The 12,233-nt window shown below is 40.2% G+C and overlaps 1 protein-coding gene across 5 annotated transcripts in view; it reads left to right on the forward strand.

Annotated features, from left to right (window-relative positions):
* Positions 1-12,233, forward strand: part of LOC122555771 (protein IWS1 homolog A) — a 57,108-nt gene that overhangs the window by 25,118 nt on the left and 19,757 nt on the right. For all 5 annotated transcript variants that reach the window (XM_043701891.1, XM_043701889.1, XM_043701890.1 and 2 more), the window contains exons 7-10: positions 4,931-5,043; positions 5,919-6,069; positions 8,522-8,604; positions 11,272-11,401. In XM_043701891.1, the coding sequence (XP_043557826.1) occupies positions 4,931-5,043; positions 5,919-6,069; positions 8,522-8,604; positions 11,272-11,401 (477 nt within the window). The remainder of the gene's footprint in view (positions 1-4,930; positions 5,044-5,918; positions 6,070-8,521; positions 8,605-11,271; positions 11,402-12,233) is intronic.

A 12,233-nucleotide genomic window follows, 5' to 3' on the forward strand; every position in this document is an offset into this window, starting at 1 on the left:
CCAACTTCTTGTCTGTCTAAATGAGACTTAATACAGTTCCATTGGATCCTTGCAACCCAGAAAATAAAACTGGCCTTTCAAATCTGCGAATCCCAGAACCCTTTATACTTGAATAAACTCCTCAATTGTTTTGGCATCTTTATATTCTGAGCCAGTGAATATATAATCTCAACCCTATCTATTAAACTGTGGTCATGAGATTTGTACAGAGTAAGCACTCACAACAGAAAAGGGTCAGGAATAACCTAACATCTAGTAACATGTTTTAGTGGAGTTGATTGAGGAACAGATAATTGCTAGTATATTAGGACAATCTATGAGGTTCAAGTCTTGACAGAAAGACAGCACCTTTTGTAATGATGTAGAACCATACATCAAAGAAGTTTCAGAAATGACAGCCAGACTACTGAGACCCCTCGGAATCCTAGTAGCACACAAACTCACCAACACTCTCAAACAAAAACTAACAAACTTAAAAGATCCAGTACAACCCATGGACAAACCAACGTCATCTACAAAATTCCATGCAAGGACTGCCACAAACACTACCTCGGACAAACAGGAAGAAAGTAAGCTACCAGGATACACGAACACCAGCGAGCCACAAAAAGACACGACCCTCTCTCCCTCATAGCCCTACACACGGATGAAAAAAACCCACCATTTCGACTGGGACAACACATCTATCCTGGGACAGGCCTAAGCAAAGACATGCCAGAGAATTCCTAGAGGCCTGGCACTCCAACCACAACACCATAAACAAACTCACCGATCTAGATGCCATCTATCCAGATGCCTCAGAAAACGAACAGGAAATGACATCACCACAAACCCCAGGAACCCCATCCAGGAGAAAGATATAAATAGAAAGCAGGAGACAACAGCTTCGCTTCACTTAGAGATCGCCACTAATGATGTTACCTAGCCAGGTAATGAAACATCTGGATATCAAACCTACAGCTCAGCGAGCAAACCTACACCCTAAACCTCAACCTGAGCTACAAACCTTGCAAAAACCCATCTCGGTACTGCAGTGAAGTGTCACATCTAGATTTAAACACCAAATACTATTCCAGTAGGTGAGTCTTTGTTCCTTTACAGCTGAAGTAAAAACTGGAGTTAAATATGACAACAGTTTCCATGTACGTGCTGGCCTTGTCATTATCCCCATGCTGCAAGTCCCCAGCTTCAGCTAGTACACTTGGAATCATACCTGTGTAAAGCTGGGATTCAGAGGCAAAGACAGAGTATTTGGTCTGCCTTTGGGAAGCTGCAAGTAACTACTCAGAGTAGTGCTAACAGACTTGGTAACTGGTGTATTCCTGCTGTATTTGCCAAGGTTCCAGCATTTTATACCATTTTATAATTGGTTAAAAGTAAAGCCAGGGAGAATTGAGATTATAGATTCATTGGCTCAGAATATAAGTGATGCCAAAATAATTGAGGTGTTCACTAAGGTAAAAAGGTCCTGTATTATCGGGTTAATCCAAACAATATTATACCCTGTCCTGTATTCCCTGATGGATGCTTACATGACTGAGTGCCATGCTTGTGACTTCCGAAACTGTGCACAAATACATTTGCCACTATCTCGGGTTATTCATTTTGTTCAGTAAAAGAAAGGAAGGATTTGAATTTATATGGTGCCTTTCACAACCTCAGAGTATCCCAAAGAACTTTGAAGCCAATTAAGTAGTATTGAAGTGGAGGCACTGATGTAGTGTAAGAATTATAGAACTGATTTGTGTGATGCCAGAACGTGCAAGCCATATGATGTATGCAAGTAAAGCTGCAGGCAGAAGAAATTTGAATAATCTGTGTTACTGAGAGTAAAACATGGAAACCCCACCCAGTATTGGATTGAAAAATCCAGTCTCGGGATTAAAAAGGCTCTGAAAATGCTGTATAGATTTTGTGGGATGATGTGGGTAATTAAGCTTTTGAGGGAAAAGAAACCATTACATGTGATTCATTAGTTAAAGTTGAATGGATCAAAATGGAACCATACAGTTTGGTCTGGAGAACAGCTGGAAGAGGACAGTTAAGCATGGAGTGAGATGGTTTACCTTTGTCATGGGGACACAGTCAACTTTTGATAAAACTGTGTTTTGTTTTGTTTCTGTGAAGTGTGGAAAGCTGTTGGAAAGATTCAAACAGGAAGTTCAAGGAAAGATGAGCATGCATTTCAGAATTTGCAACTTGTTTGGTATTTTGGAATGAAAAGTAGATTGCAAGGATAAAAGGGTTAAGCATTGGTTTTTTTTGAGGAGTGAAGTAGTGATTGCTGATTAGAAGGCATGTACATAAGTCATGAAGCTCGGCAGAACAAGTAGAGAGAGCTGATTTTAAAGCATCAATTTTCTAGGTTTCATCAAAAAGGGTACAGAGTACAAGAACAGGGAGGTTCTGATAAAGTTTTAGAGGACATTGACTGGATTTCAACTGGAATATTGTGTATAGGTAAGGGTGCCACACTTTGTGAAGTCTAGGAATGCACTGGAAAAAGTGCAGAGTGGGTTTGTGGGAATGGTTGCAGAAATGAGACACTTCAGTATGAGGATAATTTACGGCTGTTTTCCTTGGAGATGAAAAGGCTCCAAGGAGATTTGATAGTAGTTTTCAAAGTCATGAGAGTTCAGGACAGAGTATTTAGGGAGAAACCGTTCCTGCTCATGAACAGATTGAGAACTAGGTGGCACAGTTTTAAAGTGCTTTGCAAAAGAAGCAAATATGAGAAAAGACTTTTATATTCAGTAAGTGGTTAAAATTTGCATTGCGCTGCCTGGAACTATGATGGCGGCAAAGTCAATTTAGGCATTCCAGAGACATTTGGATGATTATTTAAATCAAAACCTTATTTCTTAGAGCAATTTCTTACTTGGATCCGGCTATTTTGGATCTAGTAATGAGTAATAAGGTATGATTAATAAATGATCTCGACGTTAAGGATCCTTGCAGAGATAGTGATCACAACATAGGATCTGAATTTCAGTTTGAGGGTGAGCCACTTGGGTCTCAAACTTAAATAGGATCGATTACAGAAGAATGAAGAAAGAATTGGCTAAAACAGGCTGGGAAAATAGACTAAAGGTAAAGTCATTGGATGAACAATGGCATATGTTAAAGCGCATATTTGATAACGCTCAGCAACAAATTATTCTGGTCAAAAAGGAATTAATGAGAAGGATGAACCACCTGTGCTTAACAAAGGTAGTTGTGAAGAGTATCAGGTAAAAATTAACACATACAAAGTGGTGAAAATTAATGGTGGGCCTGAAGATTGTGGGGTTTTTTTAGGAACTAGCAGTGGATTACTAAAAAGCTAATAAAGAGGAAGAAAATTGATAATGAAAGTAAATTAGCAAAAAATATAGGAACTTTATAAGCTGCTTTGGGTAAATATAAAGCGAATTGCTAAAGTCAGTGTTAGATTCATGGAGGGTGCAACTGGACGAATTAATAAAGGGAATAGGGAAATGGTAGACAATTAAGCCAACAATTTGCAAGAGTCATTAAGGAGGGCACTACAAACATCCCAAAGGAAATAGTAACTGAAGGTGCTAATTGGAGGGCACATCTTGAAACAGTCTCCACCACGTGGGACAAAGCATTTGATACGCTAGTGAGACTTAAGGTCTGTATCCAAGGATTTTAAAGGAAGTAGCTGCAAAGACAGTGGAGGCATTATTGATCTAAATTTTCTGGAACTCCCTGGATTCCAAAAGGGTTTTAAGAGATTGGAAACCTGCTAATGTGACACCTCTGTTCAAGAAGGGAGGGAGACAGAAAACAAGAAACTATTGACCAGTTAGCCTGACATCTGTCACAGGGAAACTGCTAGAGTCCATTATTAAGGAAGAAATAGCAGGACCGCTTTTTCAGAAAAGCTTTAACATAAGCAAACACTGTCAATATTGTTTTTGGAAAGGAAATCATTTTTGACAACTTTGCCAGCATTCTTTGAGTATATAAAATGCAGGATTAATCATGGAGAACTGGTAGATGTTGTGTATTTGGAATTCCAGAAGGCATTTGATAAAGTGCCGTACAAATGATTTTTACACAAGAAAGCTTAGTAACTAAATCTTGGCACAGGATTTGACAGGTTTTGTGACCTATGTCATAAAGATGAAAAAATAAATATAATGAAACCATTTACTGGCTCCTTTTGCAAGTTTAGCATCAGCACAGTGGGCTAAATGAAACGTTATGTTGTAAACCCTACGACCTGGAGATGTTTAATGAAACAGCGTAAAGGTAACTTTACTGAATGTAACCCATGCTTTATCTGACTTGGAAATGCCTACTGGGTGGTGCAGAGGGAGCTTTTACTCAGCAATAAAGCATTGACCGGGGAGTTTTGATATTAACATTATGTATCTGAAATTAAACATAAACCATTCTCTGGGTATGTTAACTATCAGCAATTAAAACAAATCAAAATAATCCGAAAACTGAACCCCTCTGACTATTCTGCCTTACTTTGTGCTGGAGTGTATTGCGAACCATACTTCATTCCTTTTTTTCACTTCCAGTAGTTTTCTTTCTATCTGCCGCCAAATATGTTATTCAGTATCCAACCAATGAGACTTGCAGTTCTGAGAAAATCAGATGTTGGTTTAGTGACTGTGCATGTTACAGTGTACTACAACAGATTTCTCTAATGCATTTTCAAAAGCCAGGTTATGAATTCTATCTTTATCCTTGGCAGCTTTCAACCTATTGGTGGAGGACTGCAAAGTGATAACTTCACTGCTCTAAAATCTTCATAATACCTCGCAGTAACTTTCTTGGGTGTGCAAGGCCTTTAGTGTAAAATGCATTTATTGGAAATGTACTTTGATTAAAGCATGCTCTTTCCAGCTATTGTCTTTCAGGCTGTGCTTTCAGAGTGTGGTCTGTATCCCTAAACAATATCTTCTTTCCTTAGGGCTTTAACCAAGAGGACCTTGATGGTGAAAAGGCTGCTCTTGAGACAGAGAGAAAGAAAATGGTTGCTGAAGAGTCTGACTCTGACAATGAAGTTCGAGGGAAAGGACGAGAGTAAGTAAAAGTTAAATTAGTACAGCATAAATATGATCTGCACCTTGTGCTGTGGATGCTGGGCTGTAATTCTGGAACCCTGTGTGAAGGAGCATTAGTGTTCTTGCATTTTAAAGTTTTTTTTTATTATTTTTTAATCTTTCTGCTGGGAGAAGGTGTCCCAGAAATGAAACTTAGCTTCAGAAAGTGGGCGGCGCGGTGGCACAGTGGTTAGCACTGCTGCCTCACAGCGCCTGAGACCCGGGTTCAGTTCCCGCCTCAGGCGACTGACTGTGTGGAGTTTGCACGTTCTCCACCTGTCTGCGTGGGTTTCCTCCGGGTGCTCTGGTTTCCTCCCACTGTCCAAAGATGTGCAGGTCAGGTGAATTGGCCATGCTAAATTGCCCGTAGTGTTAGGTAAGGGGCAAATGTAGGGGTATGGGTGGGTTGCGCTTCGGCGGGTCGATGTGGACTTGTTGGGCTGAAGGGCCTGTTGCCACACTGTAATCTAATCTAATAAAAAAAAATCCCAGGGGGAGTTCAGAGCACAGCCTTTCAGAAAGTGGTGAATTGACAGTAAATTCAATGGAGAAGCCCAGTCTGTAACTTGCACTATTGCACATGCAACAATGACTATGCCTTGCCTGAGAAAGAGCCACAGCTTCAATGGCTTAATCATTTTGTCTTGGAAATATGATATAAAGCAGTAGTATTGCAGTCCACTGTCTTGAGAAGGTGGACAGAGTCAGGAAGGATTTAGACCCCTTTGTGTATTACTAGACCAGTCATGTATGTCTTCAAAATAAAAGTTGACAAATGTAGGAATTCCACTTTGTTTTCCCAGCGCTGACTGGAATAAAATCCTGAGTATATTCATGAGTTTTTATCTATTGCAGCTCTGATTTTGTGTCTGATTTTGAGATGATGCTGCAGAAAAAGAAAGATCAGAATCGGAAGCGGCGGCGAAATCGGGATGGCGGCACTTTCATTAGTGATGCAGATGATGTAGTTAGCGCCATGATCACCAAAATGAATGAAGCTGCAGAGGTGAGTAACAACAGTGCTTCTTCAGACTTTACTGAGAGTGGGACCACAGAAACTTTGGATGTCAGTCAAAGGGATTTTGGGAAACGCATTCAGCCTGACGCTGCAGTAATGAGGCAAGACAGTGGAGGTAAGTCCAGAATGGTTGGGCACTGACTGTGATCTGACAATAATTCTATTCTGAAGGTTTTGGCTGAGTAAAGGAATTGGGACTGGGAATAGTTAAGTCAACAGATGAACATGCAGTGAAACCTATAAATTAGAGGCACCTAAGACACTTAAAATTGTAGTATCTTACAGCACGAAAGAGGTTCCTTCAGTAAATATTTCTGTGCATGTTCTTTCACAGAATTTGCAGTTTGGTCCCATGTTTCATCTTTTCCCTATAAGCTTTCAAATTGGTCCCCTTCAAATATATGTCCAGATATCTTTAACTATATAGAATTTTCTTCGACTTTTAAGTAGTGAATTCTAGATCATAATTGTCCATTTGAATGTACTTTTCCTCACTTTCTGTCTAGTTCTTTTACAGATTTTAAATCTAAAATCTTTGATTATCAACTTAATTCAAAGAGGAATCAGTTACTTTCAACTTACTATCTCCGAGTTCCTCATAACTTTGAACATCTTTATTCAACCTCCTGTTAACCTACTTTTGCTTCTCAATTTTCTTCATGTAATTGAACACTCTCATTCCTGTATTATTCAAGTAAACTGCCTCTGACACCATTCCTTAAATATGTTATCCAGAATTGTGCACAATACTAGCTGAGGCTTAAGTAGTAACTCATAAGTGTGTGCATGATAGTCAAGTGCATGGTAGTCAATAGCATAATTTATAAAACCAAATAGTCCCTATGCTTTTTTAATCATCTCAATTTGCCTTGCCACGTGCAAAGAGTTGTGAATGCACAAGTCCCTCTGCTCTTCTACATCTCTCACAAAACTAATATGTAAACTATTCTGCATCTTCATATTTTTCCTCTTAACGAGCATCATTTCATTCTTTCTGCATTAAATTGCTTCTAGTAAATGGCTGCCTACTTCACCAGTCCCTTGATATCCTTCTGAAGTCTTATTATCCCACTTTTTATTATATTGGCAAGTTTGTATAATTTAAAACTTCAAATTTAATTGGGGTTACTTAGTAATGAAACAAATAAAGCAATGGTTCTAATCCAGTAGCCAGGCAGAAATCTTATTGCTTACTACTTCTCAGTCACAATCGCATCATCTGTCCTTTTTCCATAGGTCTTTAAAAACTGGTCTGTACATGTGCACTAAAATGGAAGAACCAATATTTGGTTTAAGCTGTTGCCTCTGCTTTTGCCATCAACTTGAGTTGTGCTGAAACCTGGAGACCCACCTGCCATGTTTAGAATGTATTCTATCTTCTGTTTATTGGAATTCTCCATTTGTTATTGTTTATGGATTCTTTTCCACCAGGGGATCTTAATACCTGCCACATTTGACAAGCTGTAACAGTGCTTTTAGCCGGGAGTGCCTAAAATTTCCCAGCTGAATTTGAAGGGAATTTTCTGACAGACTCACGTTTTTTTTGTGTGTGGTTTGCAATTGACCTGTTGTGATTAAGTACCTCTGGAGCAGGTGGGACTCACCCAAGCCTCCTGGTCCAGAGGTGGAGACACAACTACTGCAAAACAAAAGGCCTTTAAACCTGTGATTGAGCCAGGACCTTTAGATCTTCAGTCTAACACTCTCCCAACTGAGCTATTTTGGCCAATCACACATTTTTTACAATATCGAGCCATTCAGTTCGTCATTCTCCCATTCTGCGTGTTAGATGAGATTCAAACCTAGAACATTCCTGAGGTCTTTGAATTAAAAGTCTAATGATAATGCCACTCACTAGGCCATCACTTGGTAGGAATTAGTGATAATAATGTCAAAATAATTTCTGCCATGTACTTGACCTATTAGAGAGAAATGAACTGGGTAATTCAATGCATGACTGAGTAGATGGTTTAAGTGGGTGTCATTCAGATGCTTGATTCATTGTTAAAATTTTCAGGGATGTGGGAAACTCTTTCAAAGGCATTCAAAATTTAACAAAGAAAGCACAATTAGCGCGATAGGTTAAATAAAGCTGGGGTAAGGTTTCGTCTGAAAGAGTGACAGAATGCAAGGATAATAAAAAGCATACAGAAGGAGAAAGGGTCGGAAAAGCAAGAGAATACACACTGAAGAAATAGCCTGAGGAGAAGATCAGAGTATATGAATGTATAACAAGGTGGAAAGAATGTGAGAATAGATGATTGAAAAGGAGAGATGCCATAAGTGAGGGGTCTAGTCACCCAGAAAATATGTATTTATTTAATGTGAATGGACACCTAGTTTTAGTTTTGACAACCTCCATCTTCTGGGTGTCTTGGTGATGTCAGTAGAAAATCGACTCAGTAGTATTAAGTACCTTTTGATAATTTACTTTCTGCAGGAAGACAGACAGCTCAATGGACAAAAGAAGCCCGCCTTGAAGAAGCTTACACTTCTCCCCACCGTTGTCATGCATTTGAAAAAGTAAGGGATGATTTACTCCTATTCCTGCTTTAGTGTTCAGTATCATATAGAGCTAAGTTTCCATTTATGATCCTGTGAGTAGGACATCCATTGCTAACAGAATTGTACCATACGTAAGGAATATCGAACTTCGGCTTTGATATCCTGTGCAGTTGAATTGACCACATAAGTTCACTGACCTCGCGCATCTGAAAAAGGTCACTTGGTTTGGAGATCAGAGGGCCTCTGAAGCCCATGAAGATTAGCACAATCAAGAGCTAGCACTTCGAGCAGAAAGTAGTCTTACAAGATGACAACTTGAAACCAGTAACTTTCAATAAAGCAAAGAATTGTGGATGCTGAAGATCTGAAACAAAAGCAGAAATTGTCAGAGAAGCTCAGCAGCTCTGGCAGCATCTGTGGAGAGAAGGCGGAGCTAATGTTTCGAGTCCAGTCACTCCTCTTCACAACTGGTCATAGATAGGAAAAAGTAGTATGCTGATGATGGAAGTGGGGAAAAGGAGTGAGCAGATATTTGGAGACGGAGTCCAGAGTCATATGGCACAGAAGCATGGTCTTTGGCGCATCATGTACATGCTGGCCAAACACTGAATTGCACTAATACCATTTACCTGCACTTGGTCCATAGTCGGCAATGGCTAACTATTCTAAGTGCTCAAGAAGATGTTGTGAGAGTACTTGCTTCCACCACACTCTCAGGCAGCATGTTTCATATTTCTACCATCCTCTGCAAGAGAGCAAAATAAAGTTAGGCAGACAAAGGCGTGGGTGTTAGTAAGCTAGGAAAGATGAAAAGGTGGAAATAGGTTGCTGTTCTGAAAGCAGCCTATGTTCCTAGGGGGTGGGCGTGAGTAACAAATATGGAAGGTGGTGTTCGGGTTCTAAAATTATTGAACTCGATATTGAGTCATGAAGGCTGCACAGTCCACAAGTAGAAAATAAAATACTGTTCTTCCAGCTTGTGTTGAACTTCACTGCAGCACTGCAGCCAGCCCAAGACAAAAATGTTGGCCAGGGAAAGAGTGCTATGTTGAAGTGGTTGACAACTAGAAGCTCCGGGTCATTTTTATGGACAGATTGTAGGTGCTTATCAAAGTGCTCACCAAGTTTTGCATCCCAAATGTAGAGGAGACCATGTTGTGAGCATGAATACAGTAGACTAGATTGAGTGAAGTGCAGGTATATTTCTGGGGCCTTAAGATAGTGAGGATAGGAGAAGTAAATGGGCAGATGTTGCACCTTCTACAATTACATTGTAGGTGGCATGGAGGAGGAATAGACCTGAGTGTCCTGGAGGAAACAGCCTCTGCAAAATGCTGGGAAGGGAGTGGTGATGTCCCACTGGAGTTTGTGGAAATAGCAGCTTATAATCCATTCCTTTGTCTGCCTAACTTTCTTTGTTTCTCTCCAGGCTCAGTCTCCATCACATCCATTCACTCCTTATCCCTGCACCCCCTTCATCAGCATAAATGCTGCCTTTTCCTAGCCACTATCAGTCTTACCAGAAAGGTCACTGGACTCGCAACATTAGATTCGATTAGTTTAGATTACTCAGTGTGGAAACAGGCCCTTCGGCCCGACAAGTCCACACTGACCCGCCGACGCGCAACCCACCCAGACCCCTATATTTACCCCTTCACCTAGCACTACGAGCTATTTAGCATGGCCAACCTCCACATTTTTGGATTGTGGGAGGAAACCCATGCAGACATGGGGAGAATGTGCAAACTCCACACAGACAGTCGCCTGAGGCGGGAATTGAACCCGGGTCTCTGGCGCTGTGAGGCAGCAGTACTAACCACTGTGCCACCGTGCTTTCTGTCCACAGATGCTGCCAGACTTGCTGAGTTTTTCCTGTAATTTCTGTTTTTGTTTTAGTGACTTTCATTAGTGAATTATTTGCTAATGCAAGATGTTGAGGCTGTCCGACAAAAGAATTCAAAGTATAAATGGTTCCAATCATTGCAGATTGGAATTAATATTTTCAGTCCTAATGCTATGTGCACTACTGGTTATCTTATATAGAGACAAGCTCTCTAACACCTGCATTCCAATGTAAAATAATAACATATAAGCAAATAATGTTTGGTAATAATGAAAGATTGTAAAACCCAACCTGCAGATGTTTTTTTAGCAAGACCTTTAGATGCCTCTCAGGTACTGCAACAATCTATATTTTGTGTGCACACATTCTAACTTGAGATTTTGGTGCAAAACACAATCTGTGTGCCTGACGCTGATTAGATGGACTTATTGCCCAACTTTGGTTGCTATGCAGAGCTGAAGGTAGGCCTTACCCCAAGACTATTGGTTGCTACTGCAATGGGTAGGAATTCCAGACAGTGACTGTTTTCCTATTATTTTAAATACTAGCACTTATTAGGCTATGGAAAAATAAGATCAAAAAGGCAACAATATCCAAGATGGTGTGTGACAAGAAAAGCTAACTGTTTTATGTGAATTGTTAAAACAGTAACAGGTTTAATGTCACATGTGCGAAAGAAAACTCTCAAACAATTACTTAGGTCACCAGAACACCTGAAATAGATTTAGTAATCTTCATATTGACAAGAATCTGTAATGATACATCTCTTGAATAGAAATCTTTGAGGAATATTGCAATTAAGTGGCTTATTTCTGTTTCCTCTTGGTAATGCACTTCTGCAGACAGGATTTAAAGGAAACATTTATTGACAGTGGAGTCATGTCTGCTATCAAGGAATGGCTCACTCCATTACCTGACAAGAGTCTGCCACATCTGAAGATTCGTGAGGAACTGCTGAAGATTCTGCAGGAGGTGAGTGAGGGTTCATAGCTGTGTACCTGAATAACATAATTTTGTCATTATCTGCTTGTCAGCTTCAAATCCCTGTTTTTATTTTTAAGTAACCTTTCTACCCCCTGTTCACATCCCTCCTCTTAGTCTGGATTTCTTCCGACTTATATTTGGCAAGAATGACAGTTGTCTGTTGGTGTCTTGGCACGAGAGCATTCCTCACAAATAACTTAGGATGACTTCTCCAGAATTACTTCAGATACAAGCTTTGCTATTTAATTTGTGCTGTTAAATTTGATCATGACTATTTAGCACAGTAGCAAGGCCAACATATGTTGCCTATCCTTTGGCAATATTGTGGTGAGCCTTGAAGACGTCAATCCATATTTTCTAGGTATGTTCTGGTACTGTTAGGAAAGGTGGTTGAGAATTTGACCCACTGAGAATAAAGAAACAGCCATACTTTTTCAGTCTGGCTTAAGGGGAACTTCCAGGTAGTGTTTTCATGGGTCTGCTGTCCTTGCTTTTCTGGATGATGGAGTTCATAGATTTGGGAGGTGCTATTGAGCACTAAACCAGCTGCTATGTTGCATCTTGTAGGTGATATACGCTGCAGCCATGGTGTGCTAATGATAGATGGGTAAAAAAAAATGACTGCAGATGCTGGAAATCAGATTTTGGATTGGTGGTGCTGGAAGAGCACAGCAGTTCAGGCAGCATCCGAGGAGCAGCAAAATCGACGTTTTGGGCAAAAGCCCTTCATCAGGAATAAAAGCAAAGAGCCTGAAGCGTGGAGAGATAAGCTAGAGGAGGGTGGGGGTGGGGAGAAAGTAGCATGGAGTACAATAGGTGA

The sequence above is a fragment of the Chiloscyllium plagiosum genome, chromosome 13 (genome assembly GCF_004010195.1).
Source record: "Chiloscyllium plagiosum isolate BGI_BamShark_2017 chromosome 13, ASM401019v2, whole genome shotgun sequence".
NCBI classification, from domain to species: Eukaryota; Metazoa; Chordata; class Chondrichthyes; order Orectolobiformes; family Hemiscylliidae; genus Chiloscyllium; species Chiloscyllium plagiosum.